The sequence below is a fragment of the Trachypithecus francoisi genome, unplaced genomic scaffold (assembly GCF_009764315.1).
Source record: "Trachypithecus francoisi isolate TF-2019V2 unplaced genomic scaffold, Tfra_2.0 Lachesis_group11, whole genome shotgun sequence".
NCBI classification, from domain to species: domain Eukaryota; kingdom Metazoa; phylum Chordata; class Mammalia; order Primates; family Cercopithecidae; genus Trachypithecus; species Trachypithecus francoisi.
This window is the reverse complement of record NW_022681456.1, coordinates 54289045-54312380: the sequence shown is the minus strand read 5'-3', so window position 1 is coordinate 54312380 and position 23336 is coordinate 54289045. Positions and strand designations below refer to the sequence as shown.

At 36.6% G+C, this 23336-nt stretch overlaps 1 protein-coding gene across 5 annotated transcripts in view; it reads left to right on the top strand.

Moving 5' to 3' along the window:
* SYT1 (synaptotagmin 1) overlaps positions 1-23336 on the top strand; it is a 605736-nt gene that overhangs the window by 415683 nt on the left and 166717 nt on the right. For 3 of the 5 annotated variants that reach the window (XM_033221176.1, XM_033221177.1, XM_033221175.1), the window contains 2 exons: positions 14756-14940; positions 20081-20203. In XM_033221176.1, coding sequence (XP_033077067.1) covers positions 14756-14940; positions 20081-20203 — 308 coding nt within the window. The remainder of the gene's footprint in view (positions 1-14755; positions 14941-20080; positions 20204-23336) is intronic. The other 2 variants (XM_033221179.1, XM_033221178.1) reach the window with 1 other exon arrangement.

Sequence of the window (23336 nt, the reverse complement as noted above, 5' to 3'; positions counted from 1 at the left end):
TGGCTTCATCAATAGTTGTATCCCTGAAGCACTAAATTTGTATACAAGAGCCTATTAAGCCTATTAGATTTCATTTGAAAATGTACCGTATTATGTTCTAAGAGCTGAGTTTAGCAAATATGAGAAACTGAGTTATTTTAGTACAATAAATAAGACTGAGATTTTAACACCTGGGAAATAAATAATAAGCTTCATGATTGCATAAACCATCCTTAGCACTGTATCCCAATCCTGAGAAAAACGCCTTGCACATAGTAGATGCTCAATAAATATTTTTCATTACATAATTTTTAACTGCTCAATTTATGCCTATTTGTCATGAAAAACAGGCTTTCTTGATAAAGGAAGATCATTTTTTTCAACAAAAGACTTGTTAATGCTAATTTATTTCTAAATGATTCCAAGTATTTCTTTTGTGTTTGTATTAATATCAGTGCTTTGTGTCATGAATAATCTACAGAGAGCCAAGATTTAAGTCAGTAAGAAATACATTTATTGTATAGGAAGAGAGTTTATTAAAATACATTTTATACATTTACACACATTTATCTCTTTTTTTCTTAATGCATCTTTTTATACCAGTCTAACATAAACCACTCAATTTATTGTATCACATACTCAATATTTCTACCAATGGGGAGCAGATTTTAACAGATGTATCTGATATTTTTATTTAAAAATCTGTCAATGCTAAGTGAGGCATATGGTAAGCCTTGAAAAGGAAGTATTATTAAAATGACTAGAGAGGAAGAAGAATAGCATTTGAAAAAAGAAAGAATGCACTTTAGAAAACACAAGAGTAGAACTGAGCAGGGAACAACAAGTTACCCAGTCTGATGAGAATAGAAGTGAGTGTGGGGGAACAGTGAGAAATAAACACAAATAAGTAGGATGGGCTAAATGACAGAGGACTTTGAACACTGTGCACAAAATAATTGATAATTATATATTAGAAAGTTTTATCTGATTACAATGAATGGGTAAAATGGACAGAGGAGATAATTGATGGGAAAAGAGATCAGATGGGAGATAATATCAGGGCTATACCTTATAAATAGACATAAATGAAGAGTAAAACACATTGAAGGAGAAATGGCAAAGCTTGCCAACCAGTTGGATTTGGGAGTAAGTATTTCCCCATTTTTCCAACGTGGTGGGAAATGACAGAAGCACTGACAGAGCCATAGAGCTGTTTTGGAGAACTGGTTTGGGGAGGAGATAAAGGATGCACAAAGCATGCTATAGACTTTGGGAATACACTCCTAGAGTATAGAATAGGGAGCAGAAAAGAGTAACTGACCAAATAGTGAGGCATGGGAAAGGATGTGCTCAAAAATGAGTGAATGGGAAAATAACCAAGGGGCTAAGAAACACCTTAAACAACAACCACATTCAAGCTTTGAGAATAGAAAGGGAAAGGGGGAAAATGTAGAGATGTAGCAGGACATGCTGGTAGGGAAGAGTAACATGAAAATAAAAGCAGAAAAAAATTTTAAGAAGGATTATGTGATCAGGATTTTTCTAATACCACAGACAGTGTTGTTTGGGTTTGGCCAAAAAAAGCTATTCGTTATCTTTTGGAGAATCCTGAGTACAATGTTAGAGTCTTGAGAATGGTTACAGAATGAATGGATAGAAAGGGTGGATAAGAAGAAAAGACAGTTTTTTATCCCCAAGATAGCAGATTGGAGCCTTTGTTAGTGTGCCTCAGTCACTTGGAGAGAGCAAGAGCAAAATAGTGTGTGTTCGCTTTTTTTTTTTTTTTTTTTTGAGAAAATATCTTGCTCTGTTCCTCAGGCTACAGTGCAGTGGCACAATCATAGCTCACGGCAGCCTCAAACTCCTGGGCTTAAGTGATCCTATCACCTCAGTTCCCACATAGCTGGGACCACAGGTATGCACAACACCCAGCTAATTTTCTTTTTATTATATTTTGTAGAGCTAAGGTCTCATTATGTTGCCTAGATCTTGAACTCCTGGGTTCAAATGATCCTCCTGCCTCAGCATCCAAAGTACTGGCATTATAGTTATGAGCCACCATGCCTGGTCACACATTGTGAACTTTTATCCAAGAAAGAAAAGAGAAACTTCACAGAAAAAGTGAAAGAAACTTCAGATACTTTCAAAGGAGCAGTAGGCAGCAACTTACACCATGAGTGCGGCAGAAAACTGTGAGTCTCCACGGTGCCAAACAGGGAGAGACCATCACCATGATTCTCATTTCCACTGCAAAGCCTGGCAATCCAGGCCACAGGGGAGTGCCTTAACCCTACCCAGCACTGAAGCTGATTTTGTGAGCAGTGAGGAGGATATGAGAAGGAGCAGCATCAGGACACACTTTGCAGGCACTCCTAGACCCCAGTGATACAGAAGGAAGACATTCCTGATCCTAACTCGTAAAATCCTCACAAAGGTTGGCAAGTTAAGCTCAGCCAGTGCTTACAGGTTGCAAGAAACTCCCAAATGTGGCAGGGTGTGGTGGCTCACGCCTGTAATCCCAGCACTTTGGAAGACCGATGCCGGTGGATCACGAGGTCAAGAGATGGAGACTATCCTGGCCAACATGGTGAAACCCCATCTCTACTAAAAATACAGGAATTAGCTGGCCGTGGTGGCGCGTGCTGGTAGTCCCAGTTACTCGGGAGGCTGAGGCAGGAGAATCACTTGAACCCGGGAGACAGAGGTTGCAGTGAGCCAAGATCGCCCCACTGCACTCCAGCCTGGCGACAAAGCGAGACTCCGTCTGAAAATAAATAAGAAGAAAGAGGAAGGGAGGGAGAGGAGGGAGAGGAAGGGAGAAAGGGAGTGAAGGAAACTCCCAAATGAGATTCGTGATCTAATCTCAAGTGAGGATGAATCCCCACGGCCAGAGCTGAGCACAAGTGGGAAGCGTGCTCTTGCCACAGGTGCGGGAGCTGGACACCTCTGCTTTGCGGGTCAGTCCAGGAGGTGTGTGGCCTGAGAGCCATAGTTTGTGTCTTGAGTGGGAAGTCTTGCATCCTGGGTCAGTTGGTATTCTGAGCATGGACTGCCTGGGATTCTGCTGGCAGTTACATCTTTCTTCCGCAGAGGTCTGCAGGTGTGAGATACACCATGTCAGGGTCATGGGAGCTGAGTGTGTCTCATTGTGGCCTGCTGCCCCTCTCTTCCTGTGCAGACTCTTTTGTGCAGCAGAAATGGTCCCACTCCTCTCTGGAACATTACCCCAGTGGCCAGGAAACTTCCTTTCAACCCCCGCTGCTTTGCATCTGCACTTGGGGAGCCAGAGCACAAACTTGGCTGACCCAGTCCCCACACAGCTTTGCCTCCTTTATATGCCTTGGTAACAGACTATGGATAGAGACTTTTGAGAGTTCAAAGGCCCCACCCATCACCTGTGATATCTGAGTACTCTTCCTGGGTAACATAGGGATGCATAAATCCCACAGCCACAACTGGCTTCCTCCTGCAAGTGCCACCTCCAGGCAGGACGTCAACTGGCACAGCCTGTTACAACATCTACTGACACAACATAGTGCTCAGGAAGAAGAAAACTTTTGTGCAAACTCAGCTAACACTATTGCCTACACCACCCCTGCTACTCAGAAGGCATGGACCCTGTTTACATACGCAGTAAGCATGTGAACATGCTTACTATAGCTGGCGATTGAGAAAGCCACCACACTAAGGCTATTTATAACCAAGGAAATCTTATAGAGATACATCACTTGCCTGTCACACCCATCAGAGCTGGTGCCTGCACCTGCCACTGGGAGACCAGAGGGTAGATCAGCCTTGTCCAGCTCCACCCATCACCAGCATGGATTGTGGCAGCCCCACCAGGTGACTAGATCCAGAGGAGCAGGAGCATTCATACTCGTCTGACCCTAAGGGATTGCCACTCCTAGGGGGAAAGGGAGTGCACCACACCAAGTGAGCACCCCACAGGACAAAAGAAACCAGAGTGTGAGCTTTTCTCTACTCCAGAACTTCCTGCTTGTGGGCAGAGAACAGCTGTACCTCTTTAAGCAGAGGCACAGGCAGAGTGCTAGGCTCAGTGAAGGAAGACTATAGCTCTGCGCAGCAGTTGAGTAGCCCCTGTGCTCATGAAGAGATTTGGATAAGGGTACTTCTTGTCCCCTTTGGCCATTGCTGCAGATGCAGCCAAGAATTCTCCTGTGAAAGCTCAATGAGAGTGCACCTGTACACAGCCTTTCTGGAACATTTGGGGGTGACTGCATCCCCAAGGGAGGTGTGCCCTCCAGGTTAAGGCTTGCATGAGGGATGGAGTTCCACTCCCCCCTACATGAATATTAGTATTCCTGCAGATGGACCGAGGTGCCTATCTGATCTGAATATAAAAAATCCTGGGATGGGGGCATGATAGGAAGTTAGGTCACTTTTGTGTTGGCCTCATAGTGGAGCTGAGGTGACTCCCTCCCTTCGCCCACGAAGATTTCAGTGTATTTCGCTGGGAGCTCCTTCAGCCACTTCTATCGAACTGGGACTTTTGCCCACTATTGGGTTTTGCATTTACCCACCTGCTTCAGCCACAGGCAGTTCTTACCCTTAGGTCCCTTCTACTGGCCTGAAGGCTGAACTGTTCAACCCAGTGAAAAAGTACTGAGGGTGGGGGGAGGGAAGTACACATGACTGGGGAATGAGGTAAGCTTCGTGAGACCTCTGCCATCCTAGCCCCACAGGAGACAGTAAACCTGCTCACACACCCAGTACATCGCTACTACAAGCAGCATGTGAGAAAGCCGTTGCACAAAGATTCTCTATATCTAAGGAACTCATACAGAGTCTTTGACATGAAAAGCACCCAGAGCCAAAGCTAGTCAATCATAAACTATACACATTATAGTCACAACCTCAAAGATCAATCAAAATAAATTTTAAAATAATAAGAAATATCCCCAGATGAGAAAGAACCAGAAAAATGATTCTGGCAATATGAAACAACAAACAAACAGTTTTATAACACCCCAAAAGATTACACTAACTCTCCAGCAATGGATCCAAATCAAAATGAAATCTTTGGAATACCAGATAAAGAATTCAAAATATTGATTGCAAAGTTTCTCAGTGAGATCCAAGAGAAAGTTGTAAACCAACATGAAAAGTCAAAAAATACAATTCAGGATATAAATGAAAAATTATCTAAAAACAGGTATTTCTTTTTTTTTTTTTTTTTTTTTTGAGATGGAGTCTCGCTCTGTCGCCCAGGCTGGAGTGCTGTGGCCGGATCTCGGCTCACTGCAAGCTCCGCCTCCCGGGTTCACGCCATTCTCCTGCCTCAGCCTCCCGAGCAGCTGGGACTACAGGCGCCCACCACCTCGCCCGGCTAATTTTTTGTATTTTTTAGTAGAGACGGGGTTTCACCGTGTTAGCCAGGATGGTCTCGATCTCCTGACCTCGTGATCCACCCGTCTCGGCCTCCCAAAGTGCTGGGATTACAGGCTTGAGCCACCGCGCCCGGCCAAAACAGGTATTTCTTTAAAAAACAAAACAAAAAAACAGAATTGGTGGCGCGTGGTCGCTCATGCCTGTAATTCCAGCACTTTGGGAGGCCGAGGCAGGTGGATCATGAGGTCAAGAGATTCAGACCATCCTGGCCAACATGGTGAAACCCCATCTCTATTAAAAATACAAAAAATAACTGGGTATGGTGGCACACACCTCTAATCCCAGCTACTCGGGTGGCTGAGGCAGGAGAAAAACTGGAACCCAGGAGGCAGAGATTGCAGTGAGCTGAGATCGCACCACTGCACTCCAACCTGGTGACAGAGCAAGACTCCATAAAGCAAAACAAAACAAACAAAAAAACAAAACAAAACTTCTGAAAATAAAAGACTTGCTTAGGGAATTACACAATGCACAATGCAGTTGAAAATTTTAACCATAAACTAGACTAAGCAGATGAAAGAAATTAAGAGCTTGAAGATGAGGGTTTTAAGTTAACCCAATCAGAAAAAAATAAATAAAAATATTAAAAGAAACAAACAAAGTCTCCAAGAAATGTGGCATTACATAAAATGTCCAAACCTAACAATCACAGGTATTCCAGAAGAAGAAGGACAAATGATGATGGAAGAAGAAGAAGAAGAAGAAGGAGAAGGAGAAGGAGAAGGAGAAGGAGGAGAAGAAGGAGAAGAAGAAGAAGGAGAAGGAAGAGGAGGAGGAAGAGGAGGAGGAGGAGGAGGAGAGGAGGAGAGAGAAGAAGAGAAAAAGAGAAGAAAAAGAAGAAGGAGGAGGAGGGGAAGGAGGAGAAAAGGAAGAGGAAGAAGAAGGAGAAGAGGACACCAATAAAATGTTTAGAAACCTATTTGAGAGGACAACTGAGGAAATATTCCCTGGTCTTGCTGGAATATTAGATATCTAGACACAAAAAGCTCAAAGAACTCCTGGGAGATACATTACAAAAAGGATATCACCACAGCGTATAATTATCAGGCTACATAAAATCAATGTGAAGGAAAGAATTCCAAGAGTAGTGAGACAAAATAACTTATAAAAGAAATAACATAAAGGAAATCAAATTACTTATAAAGGAAAACCTATTAGACTAACAGCAGACTTCTCAGCAGAAACCTTCTAAATGAGAAAGCTTTGGGGCCTGTCTTTAGTCTTCTAAACAAAATAACTATCAGCCAAGAATTTTGTATCCTGCAAAACTAAATTTCATAAATAAAGAAGTAAAGTCATTCCCAGACAAACAAATGCTGACAGAGTTTGTCACAACTAGACCACCTCTACAAGAAATGCTCAAAGGAATGGTAAACATCAAAGCAAAAGGTTGATATGCACCAGTATAAAAACACTCAAAATTATAAATTCATGGAGCTTATGAAATAATAACACAATGGAGAATACAAAGCAATTAATGATCCGCATGATAAATGGAACAGTTACCCACATATCAATATTAAGTTTGAATGTAAATGTTCTAAATTCTCCACTTAAAAGATATAGGCTGGCAGAATTGATAAAATACATAATCCTAATATCTACCTCCTTCAAGAGACCAACTTAACACATAAAGATTCTTACAGAGTCAAGGCAAAAGAGTGGGAAAATATATACCATGCAAATGGAAGCCAAAAGCAAGCAGTAGTACCTTATTCTTACATCACAGAAAACAGACTTTAAATCAACAGCAGTAATAAAGACAAAGAAGGTCATTATATAATGATAAAGAATCAATTCAACAAGAAGATATAACAATCATAAATATATATGTACCTAACATCAGAGTTCTCAGATTCATGAAACGAATACTACCAGACCTAAGAAAAGAGACAGCAATACAGTAACAGGGGAGAATTTAACAATCCACTGACAGAGTTGACAGATTGTCAAGGCAGAAAATCAACAAGGGAGCACTAGACTTAAGCTGGTCTCTGGAACAAATGGACCTAACAAATATTTACAAAACATTCTGCCCCAAAAGTGCAACAGATACATACTTCTCATCAGCACATAGAACATCTTCCAAGATAGACCATATGACAGGTCACAAAATAAGTCTCAACAAATTTTTAAAGATTTAAATCATACTAAGTATCTTCTCAGATCACAGCAGTATAAGACTAAAATCAATTTTAGGAGGAACTCTCAAAACTATAAAAAAAACTTGGAAATTAAACAACCTGCTTCTGAATGATCTTTGGGTCAACGATGAAATTAAGATAGAAATTTTAAAATTTTTTTGAAAGGAATTATAGCAGTAACACAAAGTATCAAAATCTCTGGGATGCAGCAAAAGCAGAGCTAAGAGAGAAGTTTATAATGCTACATGCCTACATAAAAAAAAGACAGAAAGATCACAAACTGACAAGCTAATGTCATGCCACAAGGAGGCACTAGAAAAACAAGAACAAACCAAACCCAAAGCTAGCAGAAGAAAAGAAATAATAAAGAGCAGAACTAAATGAAATTGAAACCAACAAATACAAGGATCAATGAAACAAAAAGCTGGTTATTTGAAAAGATAAATAAAATCAATAGACCAATAGCTAGATTAACCAACAAAAGAAGAGAATTTAAATAAGCTTAATCAGAAATGAAAATGAAGACATTACAACAGATACTACAGAAATGTAAAGTATTATTCAAGATTACTCTGAACACCTGTAAGCACACAAACTAGAAAATCTACAGGAAATGGGTAAATTCCTAAAAGCATATAACCCCCCAAGCCTGAATCAGGAAGAAACAGAACTCTTGAACAGACCAATAACAAGTCTTGAAATTGAATTAATACAAAAAAAAAAAAAAAAATCTCACAACAAAGAAAATGCCAGAACTAGATGAATTCACAGCCAGATTCCACCAGACAGTCATAAAACTGACATCAATCCTACTGAAACTACTCCAGTGGATCAAGAAGGAGAGAATCCTCCCTAACTCATTCTACAAAGCCAGTATCACCCAAATACCCAAACCAGGAAAGGACACAACCAAATAGGAAATGTCCCTGATGAACATAGATGCAAAAATTCTCAACAAAATACTAGCAAAACAAATCCAACAGCACATGAAAAAATTAATTCACTGCAATCAAGTGGGTTTCATTCCAGGGATGCTAGGATGGATAAATATATGCAAGTCAATAAACATGATTCACCACATAAGCAGAATTAAAAATAAAAACCATATGATCACATCAATAGATGTAGAAAAATCATTCAATAAAATCTAGCATCTCTTCCTGGTAAAAATTATCCACAAACTAGGAATAGAAGGAAAATGAACAAAACTCAAAATAATAAAAGTCAGATACATCAAACCCATAGCCAACAGCCAACATCATACTGAATGAGGGCAAATTTGAAAGTGTTCACCCTAAGAACTAGAACAAGACAAGGGTGCCCAGTTTTATCACTTCCATTCAATATGGTACTGGAGGTCTTAGCCAGAACAATCAGGCAAAATAAAGAAATAAAGAGCATCCACATTGGAAAGAGGATGTCAAACTGTCTCTGTTGGCTGTTGATATAAATGTATACATAGAAAACCCCAAAGACTCCTATGTTTGATAAATGAATTCAATAACGTCTCAGTGTACAAAATCAAGGTACATAAATCAGTACCTCTGCTATATGCCAATAATGATCAAGCTGATAATCAAAACAAGAACTCAATCCCATTTATAATAGCTGCAAAAAACATAAAATACCTAAAAAATATGCTTAACTAAGGAGGTGAAACATCTCTACAAGCAGAACTATAAAACACTGATAAAAGAAATCATAGATGACACAAACAAATGGAAAAGCATCGCATGTTCATGGACCAAAAGAATCAATATTGTGACAATTACCATACTATCCAAAGCAATCTTAGGCTCAATATAATTACTATCAAAGTATCAACATCATTTTCCACGGAATTAGAAAAAAACACTAAAATTCATATGGAACCAAAAAAAGAGCCTGAATAGCCTAAGCAATCCTAAACAAAAATAACAAATCTGGCAATATCACATTACCTGACTTAAAATTACACTACAAGGCTATAGCAACCAAAACAGCATGGTTGTAAAATAAAAGTAATATGAAAGTAGACATATAGACCAATGGAACAGAATGTACCCAGAAATAAACCCAGAAATAAAGCCACATATCTACAGCCAACTGATCTTCAACAAAGCAGATGAAAACATACACTGGGGAGTGGATATCCCATTCAACAAATGGTGCTGGGAAAATTAGATAGCCAAATACAGAAGAATGAAACTGGATCCCTATCTCTGACCATATACAAAAAAATTAACACAATATGTATTAAAGACTTAAATGTAAGACCTGAAACCATAAGGATTCTGAAGGACAACCTAGGGAAAAAACTCTTCTCAACATTGGCCTCGGTAAAAAATTTATGACCAAGACCCCAAAAGCAAATGTAATAAAAACAAAAATAAATAAATAGGACTTAATTAAACTAAAATACTTCTGTATAGCTAAATTATCAACAGAGTAAATAGACAACCTATAGAATGGGAGAAAATATTCACAAACTATACATCCAACAAAAGGCTAATATCCAAAATCCACAGGGACCTCAAATCAACAAGAAAAAAAAAATCCCATAAAAGTGGGAAAATGTGAAGAGATATTTTTCAAAAGAGCCATACAAATGGCCAAAAAACATATGAAAAAAATGCTCCACATCACTAATCATCAGAGAAATGCAAATTAAAACCAAAATGAGACGTCACCTTACAATCAGAATGGCCATTAATAAAAAGTCAAAAAACAATAGACATTGGCATGGATGCTGTGAAAAGGGAACTCTTACTCACCATTGATGTGTTAGGTAAATTAGTACATCTTCTATGCAGAACAGTATGGAGAATTCTCAAACAACTAAAGACAGTTCTACCATTTGATCCAGCAATCCCACTACTGGGTATCTACCCAAAGAAAAAGAAGCCATTACGTCAAAAAGACACCTGCACTCACATGTTTATTATAGCACAATTCACAAATGCAGAGGTATGGAATCAACCCAAGTGTCCATCAATGGATGAGTGGATAAAGAAAATTTCAGATATAGATATAGAGATATGGATAGATATAGATAGATCATGGAATACTACTCAGTTATGATAAGAGAACAAAATAATGTCTTTTGCAGCAACTTGGTTAGAATTGGAGGCCATTATCGTAAGTGAAGTAACTCAGAAACAGAAAACCAAAAACTGCATGTTCTCACTTATAAGTGAAAGCTAAGCTATGGGTATGCAAGGGCATATAGAGTGATATAATGAACATTGGAGACTCAAAAGTGGGAAGGGAATGAGAGATTGAATATTATGTATTGGATACAATGTACACCATTCAGATGATGGGTTCACTGAAAGCCTAGACGTTACCACTATACAATTCATCCATTTAACCAAACCCCTAGAGCTACTAAAATAAATAAACAAGGAAGAAAAGATAGCAGAAAACACAGGAATAGCCCACATGAATATTACTAATGTATAGTTACCTATATACAGCATATATTACAAATCTCTTGAGGTCTTCTTTGTATCATTTGAATTCCTATTGTTGCTATAATGAATTATTCCAAGTTTACTGGCATAAAAGCAACACACATTTATTATTTTCCCATTCTGGAGGTCAGAAATCTGAAATTGGTTTCACTGAGCTAAAATCAAGGTGTCCACAGGGCCAGTTCTTTCTTGAAGGTGTAGGGGATAATCCATTTTCCTGCCTTTTCCAGCTTCAACAGGCACCTGCATTCCTTGGCTCATGGTCCCTTTCTTCATCTACAAACCCAGCAACAGAGACTTTTCAAATCTCTCTCTCTCGGACTCTGACATTTCTGCCTGCCTCTTTCACTTATAAAAAACTCTGGTAATTGCATTGAGTCTACACTCAGATAATTCAGGATAATTTCCCCATCTCAAGATCCTTAATCTAATCACACTTGCAAAGTCCCTCTTACCAGGCAGGGTAACATATTCACAACTTCCAGAAAATAAGATGTGGACATCTTCGAGGGGCCATTATCATGTCTACCACAAGGTATAAATTAAAACATCAGAAGCAGTTTTAAATTAATTTTCCTTGGACTTAATTATTACATATCAGTTTACCTTCAGGTCAAATAATATATGTGAGATTGATTCATCAACTAGAAAATGAAAATAATATTTTTAATAGAGTTTTTATACTAGTCTATTATTTTCTGCTGAAAGGCCTTTAAGTTTAATGTTAAAATTCTTATTATAAACTTCCACGTAATGATAGTTGGGTAGCAATAACAATAAACTGATAGTTTTCTGCCTATAGCAGTATTTTGATGAGACTATTTTTGACTGAAACCCTTATTTTATATTTAAAAAATCACTGCATTTTATGCTGTTATTTGCTTCACTGAATTTTTTAATTTAACATGTTCTATTAAAGAGATTTTAAGCCTAGATACAAATTTTTTTCTCTGTATACATTTTTAATATTCACATTTTTAACCTAACAACCTAAAGATAAATTTGAATTTCTCAAACTATTCAACCTATAGAGTTATTCCTCTGTAAAACTGAAGTGATACTAAACAAAACTGCTGCAAAGACTAAATAAGATAATGTATCTATACCTGTAGCCCAAATTGCTGGGCCATAACAGGTAGATGGGTCTTCCGTAAACTTTTAGCCTTATCCAAAATATATTCCAATACAATACTGTGGGTGTTGTTTCTTAGTAAACTTGACAAATTTTAAATATTTGGTTACTCTATGCAATGAAATAAAATTTTAACATGAGCATCCCAGTACTCTATTTACTAAAAATGGCTGTTTCTTTACATGATATATGACTAATGAGTCAAGCTATCTTATAGCTATACAAAATGATAACTTTAAGCATTTTTTAATTTTATCTATCTAAAGGTGCCAATACATTGTGAAGAAAATTCTGTTAATTTCATTATATTAACATAGCATATTCCAACTTAAAGTTATTCAAACTGAAGGCAAATCTAAAAGATAGCAGTGCTTAAGAAATAAAAGCCATAAGATAAAAGTTGTCCAGTGGTTATAAATTCCCTTCAAGTTGCATTATTTCACATTTCTTCCTGTAATCTCATGTTCCTAGCTCTTTAACTCCCTTTGATTAAATAATGTTCCTTTGCTTTCACTGTTTTCTTTTTGTGAACTTGTCAAGTCGTCTTTGTCTTGTCTTGTATAATTTAAGAGACTTTTATGTAGCTCTCTGAGCGATTATCACCACACAAGTCCAACTGGGAGAATAATTTATGAGGTTCAAAATGAAGGGTCATTATGAATGCCATCTTTCCTGCAATGGATACGTACACTCTCTTGTTCATGCATGACAGGATTTTAGCTAGATCAAGGGAGATAGATGCTTTTAAATGAAGTATTATGAATAATATCATTGGTTACATAAAATAATTTACTTTTTTAATCTTTACATTGCTTAATAAGTTTAGAGAACTGGAAGAAAACGTCTTTAGATGTGGGTTTTTCTGTAACTTTCACATAAGTATTTCTTTGGTAGAAAACACAATTTCAAAAGTTGTAGTTTTACGTCCTTAGGTTAACATCTAGTATCCAGTCATAAGCTGGAATAATATGCATAGTAAGTATTCTGCACAATAATACTAAATGCAGAGGAAAAGCAAAGAGAGTAGATTTTCTCGATTTTGAAGAGAGGTTAATTTTTAAGTGTTTTTACTTTATCAAAGTACTCCTGACTGGTGTTCAGCAATCACTGGTTCTAGTAATGTTTATTTGGCTTTCTCTTATCATTTCAGTGCCCTGTATCATTTTTTATTACAACAGACAAATAAAATTACTTCTGATTAATCTCAATAGCTGTGATTTGTTTTATGAGTACTTACTTCCCTTCCAACCTAACGGAAATCATAAATGTTTCCACGTCACCTTATTTTTTATAAGCACATAATGTAAGGCATACCAAATAAGAAAATATACCAACTCTAAGCAGAGGGACAACTGTAATAGAAAACTAAATGTTTATTTGAGTATATTTATGTATATATGTTCTATTATTTTAAACAGCCTGTAAACCTAAGCCTCTCCTCTTATCTAAAAATCATCCTTCCTCCTCTCATTCCCTTTGCCTTTTCACTAAACTCCCCTCAGTGTACTCATCTTGCTTTTTACACATTTATTTGTGTGAGTAGTTTATGTTTTTTCATATGTCCTGAGCTCTTTACCTTACCCACAATGCCTTGACTGTAAAGAAATGATAGCTAACTTTGGTCAGGTGCCGTGGTTCACACCTGTAATCCCAGCACTTTGGGAGGCCAAGTCAGGTGGATCACAAGGTCAAGAGATCGAGACCATCCTGGTCAACATGGTGAAACCCCGTCTCTACTAAAAATATATATATAAATTAGCTGGGCATGGTGGCATACGCCTGAAGTTCCAGCTACTCAGAACACTGAGGCAGAGGAATCGCCTGAACCCAGGAGGCAGAGGTTGCAGTGAGCCAAGATCATGCCACTGCACTCCAGCCTGGCAACAGAGCGAGACTCTGTCTCAAAAAAAAAAAAAATCTAAATCTGGGTTAAGAGCCACCAAACGCATGAGCATCACCCACATCTAGAGAACCTCAGTGCATGCATTTCCCCATGATTGATTTTCAAATCACCAAGTACTTCTTCTTAACCTTCACTATTGTTATGATTTTACATTTGTTGTTCTACATATATGACTAATATCTGTCCCCCACCATGCCAGAACATGCTAGTATTTTATAGATGAGTAATAGCAGCTGCCATTTATTAAGCTTTTGCCATGTGCCAGGCACTGCATCTTATTATTTAATACTCAGAAAGATCTTTGGGGTACCTACCAATTTACTTCCACTTTAGAGATGAGGAAAGTGAGACAGAGAGAGGTTAGATGACTTGCCCAAGATCACACAGCTAGTAAATAGTGGAGCCAGGATTTAAACTCAATGGCCGAACTCCAAAGCTTGGCTCTGAATAAGTGAAGAGATGTGTTTCTAGAAATCTAGCTTGGAGAGTCAAGAAAAGTAATAGGAAGGAGATGATATTTGTTATATCTGGAAGGGCAAAGTGGGAAAGAAAGGAAACAATACACTCAGTGGAGACAACAACGTGGATAAAGTACTGAGGAATAGTGTACCTGCAGCATAATGGGTGCTCAAAAATGCAAATGAAAAACTGAATATCTTTATAGCCCATGAGTTAAAAGGTTTTGCACATCTAAGTGTTGTATGACTAGTGCTCTCTGTGTATTTCTTTCTTTCAGTGCCACCGTGGGCCTTAATCGCAATAGCCATAGTCGCAGTCCTTTTAGTCCTGACCTGCTGCTTTTGTATCTGTAAGAAATGTTTGTTCAAAAAGAAAAACAAGAAGAAGGGAAAGGAAAAAGGAGGAAAGAATGCCATTAACATGAAAGATGTAAAAGACTTAGGGAAGACAATGAAAGATCAGGTAATGTATTCTTTCCACATTTCTTCTTAGATTATTTTGTTTAAAAATGATAAACAAATGGTTTATTATTTTATGCCATATAATTATAGAAATAAACAACTTTTGGACCCATATTGTTTTTGAGATGCTTTGCAAACCTTTCAGTCACTGTTCAAGATCCCAAAGCATAATAGAGGCATTTGGCAGGGTTTTCCAATCTCCTGAGCATATAGAACAGAAAAGGGAATCGATGATCATCAGGTCCATCTTGATGGGTTTGGCATATGAGGATGATGCCTGAATATTTTGATTACATCTGTTTAACCAGTCTTCATTGTGTTTAGTGTTAGAAAAATCAAATAAAAAGTGCCTGAGTGTTTTTGCAGTTGGGCAGGGGATCTTTCTAATTTCTACTGTTCATAATTGCTGTTAAATAGCTGAGTTTTACAGCTGTTCATCAAACTTGATGAAAGCTGCTTTTCCTACATGTCCATCCAGTTGAAAAATTAGTTCTCAAGAATAATGAGTTATATGGGAGAAGAGAGAGAAATATGAGCCAGTTCTAAAGAACAAGACAGGACAGAATTTTTGCCTTATAAAAAAGTTTTCTTTCTTATTTCTTAAAAGACAAAATTCTCATTTCAATTTAATAAGGACAATTACAACCATAACACTGGTTATAAAATCCATCTGGCTGGGTTATCTTTCCAAGCCCAAAAAAGCTATTTGGATGTTCTTTCTGTTGCTATCTGTTTTTGGCTAAATTAATTGGACAACTTGGTTCAAGATAATGTTTACCATTATTAATAATTTTTAAATGCCCCTTCATTTTTTAAATAATATTCATATTGAATATCTCTAAAGAATATTTAATTCATATTTTAAAATTAAAATGTATATATACAGATTTTTTATAGAAATAACATTTTCAATTATCAGTGTTTTCCATGAAATACAAAAGTTTTATTTATTCCCAAATAACAAAATACATAGGCAGTTTTATAAATTCCTCTTATACTATTAATTACTATTAATCAAACTCTTAAACCTGAATCTCCTTAAGAACAATTTAATCAAGTGTTACAACACGCATTTTAAGTACATTTGCGTTGTTTCCTAGTTCATTACATATTCAGGACACTAATTCCCTTCCCAGCTTGAGTTTTAAACTCTTTTTCCTCAAAGACACTATAGTATCTATTGATAATAATTTCACAAAGGCTCATTTTTTGCTTCCTGCATTTTTGTTTGGTTTTGGAGCCATGGAATGGATGGAATGCCTGTACTCATACTCAGAGAGTTTGGGACTGAGCTCCAAGTAGCAAGAGTTTGATTTTTCTGGCAATTTCTAATCACAGTCACAAAAGCCAATTCATAAACGTCCAACTACAAGTGTCTAATAAAGATTTTTCTCTTCAATTAAGTAGAACTAAAATTTCAAATCATGTCTTTATTTCCACACTTTTCATAGCAAGCAGGACTTGATAAAGATTTATTTAAACAACTTATTGGGAGATTAAGTGTGGAAATAACCTCCTAGATATCTGGGCACGGACTGAATAATATGTATGTTAATTTTATCAATATTATGAAAACAATAATTTGACAATAGATTACTATCATTTTCATAATTGTCATAAAATTTGAATGTGGTTTCACTGTGTTCTAGAATTAATTAAAATTACTGAATAATGTTAAGTGATAACTATAACATTTCTTCCTAGGACAATAAATCTATAATATTTGTGGGATTTGTTCTGTATGATGTAAGATTATAATTTATGGCATAGTGGTGGTGTTTATTACCCCTGTTATGACCTGGATAAATGACCAAGATCTCAAATATAGAGAATTAATGGGGGTTAATTTTTCATTGATGATCTATTTTTTGGATGGGGAGAGACAGAGAAAATGATTCAAACAAAGAAATATTAAGAAGTCAGTGATAGTTTATAATAATCTGTTATTGCAAATTATTGAGAATGTCAACCACTCAAAAAGATGTTTTCAGTCATTTTAAGTAGATCGCTTTGTCTACATAGGACATTAGCTAGGTCTCAATTTTACTAAGTTATGAGTAATTAAATGCACAGAATAAGATATAATTTGGACAGATGAATATACACTCCAGTGATAAACGTTTATATAACTGTAACTTACGCTACTTTTTGAAGCAGACAAAAGTAGCTAGTCATGGGTTCCATCAGTTTATGAAGAGGAAAGCTGAAAAAGCAAAACAGAATGTGCAGATTTTAAGAGGATGTTTTGTCACATGATGATCATCAGATCACCCAAAAATCAAAACAGCATGAATACAAATTAAAATTATTATTAAATAATTATATTTTCAAAATATCTTCAGCAGAATGTTGAAGTGAACATGGGAAGAAAATAAAGATGGCTTATGCCTCTCTTGTTTAAAAACAAGAGAGACGTAAGAGGCATTTTAGATATAATTTCTTAATCTTAAGAAATAAATATATAGGCCCTAGATACAGGATATAAATGCTCTAGGACAATCAATACATTTTTACCATTTCAATTCATATCAAACTCACAGAAATTCAGATTTCAATATTCATGGCTACATGTCTCTATAGTAAGATTTTGAAACCAAGGAAGATTTTTTAAATATTCTGCAATGATTACAAAAAGTATAGACATTTATGTTGCATAAAATACATATTTACATGTTATTTTGTATGCATTAAAACTGGAGAACACTAAGCAGACAGAAGGAAAATATTCACTTGTACAGTCATAGGTCTGGAAAGGTCATTTCTCCATGGTTTTCACTAATGTGTGTGGATATTTTAATTTTTATTTCTTCCTTCTATGTCCTTATCTGTGTTGTGTCTCATGACTGTTCTGGACTGTCCCTTGCGGTAGGTTTCCTCTGCTACTTAGACATCCCTAGTCAACGCTCAGATACATTTAGTGGCCTGGCACCTGGGGCTCCACAGCTGAGGGTATATCATTCTGACACACATCAAGAGGCTGAACTAAATTGATTTCTTTAAAGATAAGGTGTTCTCATTTTAAACACGCTAACGGATTAAATATAACAGTATTAGAAAGCTCAAGTTTTAAGTTGATGGACACAGAAAGAAATTCAGTCCCTTGCGCTACTTTTCCAGTCTGCCTTATTAAATCCAAATCTGAACAATGTCACTGAGAATGAACAAATGCTCCTTCTAATGGTTGCGAACAAAGCACCTGTTGAATGTCAAAGCAAACCATAAGCATGTGCACTTAATCTTTGAAATTTAAAATAAGGTCTGATATTCCCAACCCAGCTTTTTCTACTGCAATTTATCAAACCTCAGAACTGCTAGGTTTACAAGCTTTTTCTTCCGAATTTTGTTCAATGGAGGGGAAAATAGTGCTCTTGAGATATTGTAATAGCTACTGATTTAATAGGTCTGAATTTAATGTGATGGTACAGAAAATGTCTTGCTTAAGCTCAGCCTTTGGGACAGGAATAGACTTAATCACTTCAGTGATGAACAGTGGCTCTGAGAAATTATCAAAAATTTAGCCCTATTTCATGCAGAATAATTGCGGAGATGGTCCTGCCTTCTATTCAGGTAAAAGCCACTTAGGGAGAAGGAGATTTAATATATCAGCTATTTCAAATTGCATTGGGCTGAAACATGATACATAAATTCAGTTCTGAAAGAGACTTTTGAAAAGATATTTTAATCGATGAATTTTTTATTATAATAATAGACTGACATGCAGATTTATCAAACAGAAATAGATGTTAAATAGTTTGCTATTATTTTTACAAAACCAAAAATCTTATAGGGAGGCAAATTACCTAAGCTGCAATTTCCTGAGCGCATCTACGACAGTGTTAAAGACTTATACTCAGCTAGGGTTTCGAAAGGGCAAAGGGATTCCACTGCCTAAAGTTCTCTAACTAAACTCAGTAGTCTTTTTTTTTTTGGTCACTTTACTATCACATGTTACCTTTAGTGACCAAGCCTCTTGTTCACAAGTTAAACAATTAATATAAATTTTAAAATATTTTCATGTTGTTTCCTGTCTTTAGCCCTATTAGTAATTCAACATTTTAACATTCAAAGAAACACCCAAGCATAGATTAAACTTTCCAAATTAAGTGGTTTGTAGCTAACCAAATTTGATACTGTTTCTACACAGATGTATATCATGATGGCAATTTTCAATTTTCAAAACTCACTGTAGGTTCCTAAGAAATTTGTATGTTGGAAAAACATATTATATTTTTTGATTTTTTAAAAAGAAGAGCATTTGAATGAAACTTATGAGATAATGAGCTTTCTAATATTTCCATTTATAGTAGACTTAAGTTTTAGGTTATAAAGAGTATTCAATTGGTCAGACTGAGTTTTGAGAGTTCAATACAATTGATTTTGCTCTTAAATACAAAATGAATTCTTATACCAATTTGTTTTTGACAGAATTGCAAACCTAACTCTTTTTATCTTTTGACATCAAATAGACTCTTAAATCAATTTAATTCAGCCTAGCTTTTGGTGGAGCTGTTATGAAAATAAAGTGGTAAACTGAAACTGGAAGTGGGGTGAACTTTTCTCTAAACATGGATTTGCTGGTGGCATGGTTTTTCCTCTTTTTCATACCATGATAAATGTAGATGTGAAAGACAGGGAATTTAAATTTTCTGAGGATCATTACTGAACTATCTTTTTCATAGGAAACAAGGCAACAAAAGGCCATGCATTTTATATTAATTATTCCACTGCATGTAGCGATACTTTATATGATGCTGAGCATCTCTTTAAACTACATGAATGTGAAACCTGGCCTGGTTAGTAGCATGTTTTATCTTTCCTCTGAAAGCAGCAGTTTTATCAGAGCCAAATACAACACCAAGTTGATACTTTCTTTGCAACAATGTTACATTTTTTGCTTGCAATATTCTGAGGGGCTTCTTCCATCGCTTTCATTTTGCTTGCTGATTGGGGAAAAAAAATTCCGTGCACAAAAGGAATTTAAAAACGTATGTAAGCAGCAAATGTGAATGTGTGTCAAACAGATTTCCAGCATCTTAGTGCTTGCTTCGAACAGCTTGGAAGTGTAACTACAGGCCCAGTTCAATTTAAGTTTTAATGAAAATTCACTGAAATTCACATGTGATCCATTTCTCTATACATAGGCCCTCAAGGATGATGATGCTGAAACTGGATTGACTGATGGAGAAGAAAAAGAAGAACCCAAAGAAGAGGAGAAACTGGGAAAACTTCAGTATTCACTGGATTATGATTTCCAAAATAACCAGGTCTGAAGTGGAGAAATGTCTTCAAATTCCATTATGTTTTCTGAAATTACCAAGTAGAAATTGCAGCAAGATACTTCTTAAAATATTTTGTTTGCTGCGAGGAGAAAATGCAATTATCAAAGCTATGGATGAAATAATTTCTAAGAACTGGCAGTCCCCTACTTGCTAATTTAACTTCTGGTAATTGGAATTCACAGTATTCAACCGATTACATCTACTTGTGGCACTTTCAGCAGGCAGACAGAATACAAATTAACTTGAAGCAGTCAGTCTGCTTCTGAGAGCTTCTAGCCACAGTCTCACCTTCTCAGATCCCTCAGCCGGAGCTGCAGCAACCTCCCTTGGACTTTACAGATTTAGAACTAGACAGGGCTAGGGGCCTTTGAGTTTGGCCACTATTCTAGCCAAAGTTTTGAAAAACAATAGAATGATTTGATAAGGGATCAAAGATGAAAAATTGACTCTGGTCCTTTACATTTAAAAGCAGGATTGCCTTATATGGTACTAGGTGAAACTCCTAGTGCTAATGAGATAGCAATTCTAAAAGAGTGAGAAGACCAGAGATTTACTTCTAGTGCCTAGGAATATTGCCCAAAAAGTGACAAGGAACTAAAGAAGGTAACAAAATAGGCATTTTTGCTTCAATTTCTCATAGTCATGAAATACCACCTAGGTGAATAATAGTGGCTACCTTTTATTGACTGTCTGTCAATAAAATAGAGATTGATGAAAGATAACTGTTAAAAGTCGCTTTACATTCGAAGACATTCCAGGATCCACAACATTGATGAAAATGTTCCTTACCTTCTGAATTGTTACAGAAATGTGAAAGCTGGATAAGAATTAGGGGAATAGGCTAAGTTAGAGATCAGGTTTTTAAGAATCTGTAAGACAGACTGGGCACAGTGGCTCACACCTGTAATCCCAGCACTTTGGGAGGCCGAGGCGGGCGGATCACGAGGTCAGGAGATCAAGACCATCCTGGCTAACATGGTGAAACCCCGTCTCTACTAAAAATACAAAAAATTAGCTGGGCGAGGTGGTGGGCGCCTGTAGTCCCAGCTACTCGGGAGGCTGAGGCAGGAGAATGGCGGGAACCCGGGAGGCGGAGCTTGCAGTGAGCCGAGATTGCGCCACTGCACTCCAGCCTGGGCGACAAGGGTGAGACTCCATCTCAAAAAAAATTTAATTTAATGTAATTTAATTAAAAAATGTGTAAGACATAGCTCTTCTCCAAGTAGGAAAGTTTTAAACCTCTCCAGTTCATTTTGCTTCACTTATCTTTTTGGGTAAAGAAGAACTGATGGGCCGGGCGCGGTGGCTCAAGCCTGTAATCCCAGCACTTTGGGAGGCCGAGACGGGCGGATCACGAGCTCAGGAGATCGAGACCATCCTGGCGAACACGGTGAAACCCCGTCTCTACTAAAAAATACAAAAAACTAGCCAGGCGAGGTGGAGGGCGCTTGTAGTCCCAGCTACTCGGGAGGCTGAGGCAGGAGAATGGCGTAAACCCGGGAGGCGGAGCTTGCAGTGAGCTGAGATCCGGCCACTGCACTCCAGCCTGGGCGACAGAGCGAGACTCCGTCTCAAAAAAAAAAAAAAAGAAGAAGAACTGATGAATGTAAAATAAATACAGTTACTAGTAATGTAGTAATGCAGCATGTGTTAATGATTTCCAGTTTGATGAGGAATGAACAATAAATAAATAAAACACCAATGTTCATCTTTGATGACTAACATCCAAAGTCAGTAGTGCTGTGAGAGCTCTAAGCTGTTGCAGAAATTCTGTGTTTTATTTAGGAATTGACAGTTCAAATAATGTCTTCACTTTCTGAAGTTTCCAGAGGGTTCCTCATGAAGAATGTGTAAATATGCTGTCATAGTAAAAATAATTTTTTGATCAGCTTCATTATAGCCCTGGCTAGTTATTATATAATACATTCTAGAAAACTACATTATTGGTTTACAGGTTCAGGTTTATAATTCTACCATTTTTACTTAATTACATATGACATTTGTGATCATTTCTATCACTTCTACTAAAATTTGAGCATCAGGGTTTGGTTAGGAGCAAAACCTCTTATTGATATATTCTAGGAAAGATCAAGGACAACTTATATTGGTCTTAATGTATAACATATTTTCAAAAAAATTAATCTGACTTTCTATATGCATCCAATACTTTTCTCATCATTTATTGACCATTCATATTTTCCAGTGGAAATCAGGTGTCTCATCCTGGTTAGTCATAATTTTGAAGCTTTTAAGTTAGCTTTAATTATTAATACTGTAAGTATCATTTTATAAAGTAGTATTTTTAAGAAAATAATAACACTGAAGATATTTTTACTAAAATATAGTAAGCGTACATTTACTGTTCCCTTTCCAGCAAACATCAAATCTAAAGAGTTATTTCATTCTGAGAAACTGATGAGTTTTTAAAATATTATGCATTGATTTTTTCCCCAAATATTCTCAGCTAATTTGATTTATAAAGTGATTCCTAAGAGGCAGGAAGATAAAGTCTGAAAAACTTCATAAAGTTTGGATCAAATATGTTTGCTTACCAAAACTAAAAGACAACCCTAACGTATTTTAATTAAGACACTTTCATGGTAGAGAGAAATGTGATATTTATCTCTTAGGCAGAAGGCAGAACAAGGTTGGAAAAAGTAACCTCATTCTTTATTAACAAAATATCCGAAAACTCTAAATCATAAATCGTCTAGCTTCTAAAGAGTTTAAGCCAACTCTCTCGTGTTTTTTCCTGCTCAAAAGAAAATTGTTTATAAAAAGTGAGGATGAGGAAATAGAATCTTACTTATTCACATTGCTACGTAAAGGTAAATATCAAATACAAATTTAGCAAACAAAGAGACAGACTGTTTGCTTTACTAATCATGTCTTTATAATCTGATGCCTATTTTAGCTATTTTTTGACTGTGTTTTGTGTACCTACAATCTAGCATTCTTATTGCCACTGTCATATCATGATTCCACAAAAAAGATATTGAAGCATTAAAATGGAAACAACATAATCATTCAGGTTATTGGTCCATGTTAAAAATGAGCCAACTAGCCAAAATGCACTTCAGTACATGGTGGGTCACAATTAAAATGGCTATGCTTTTTT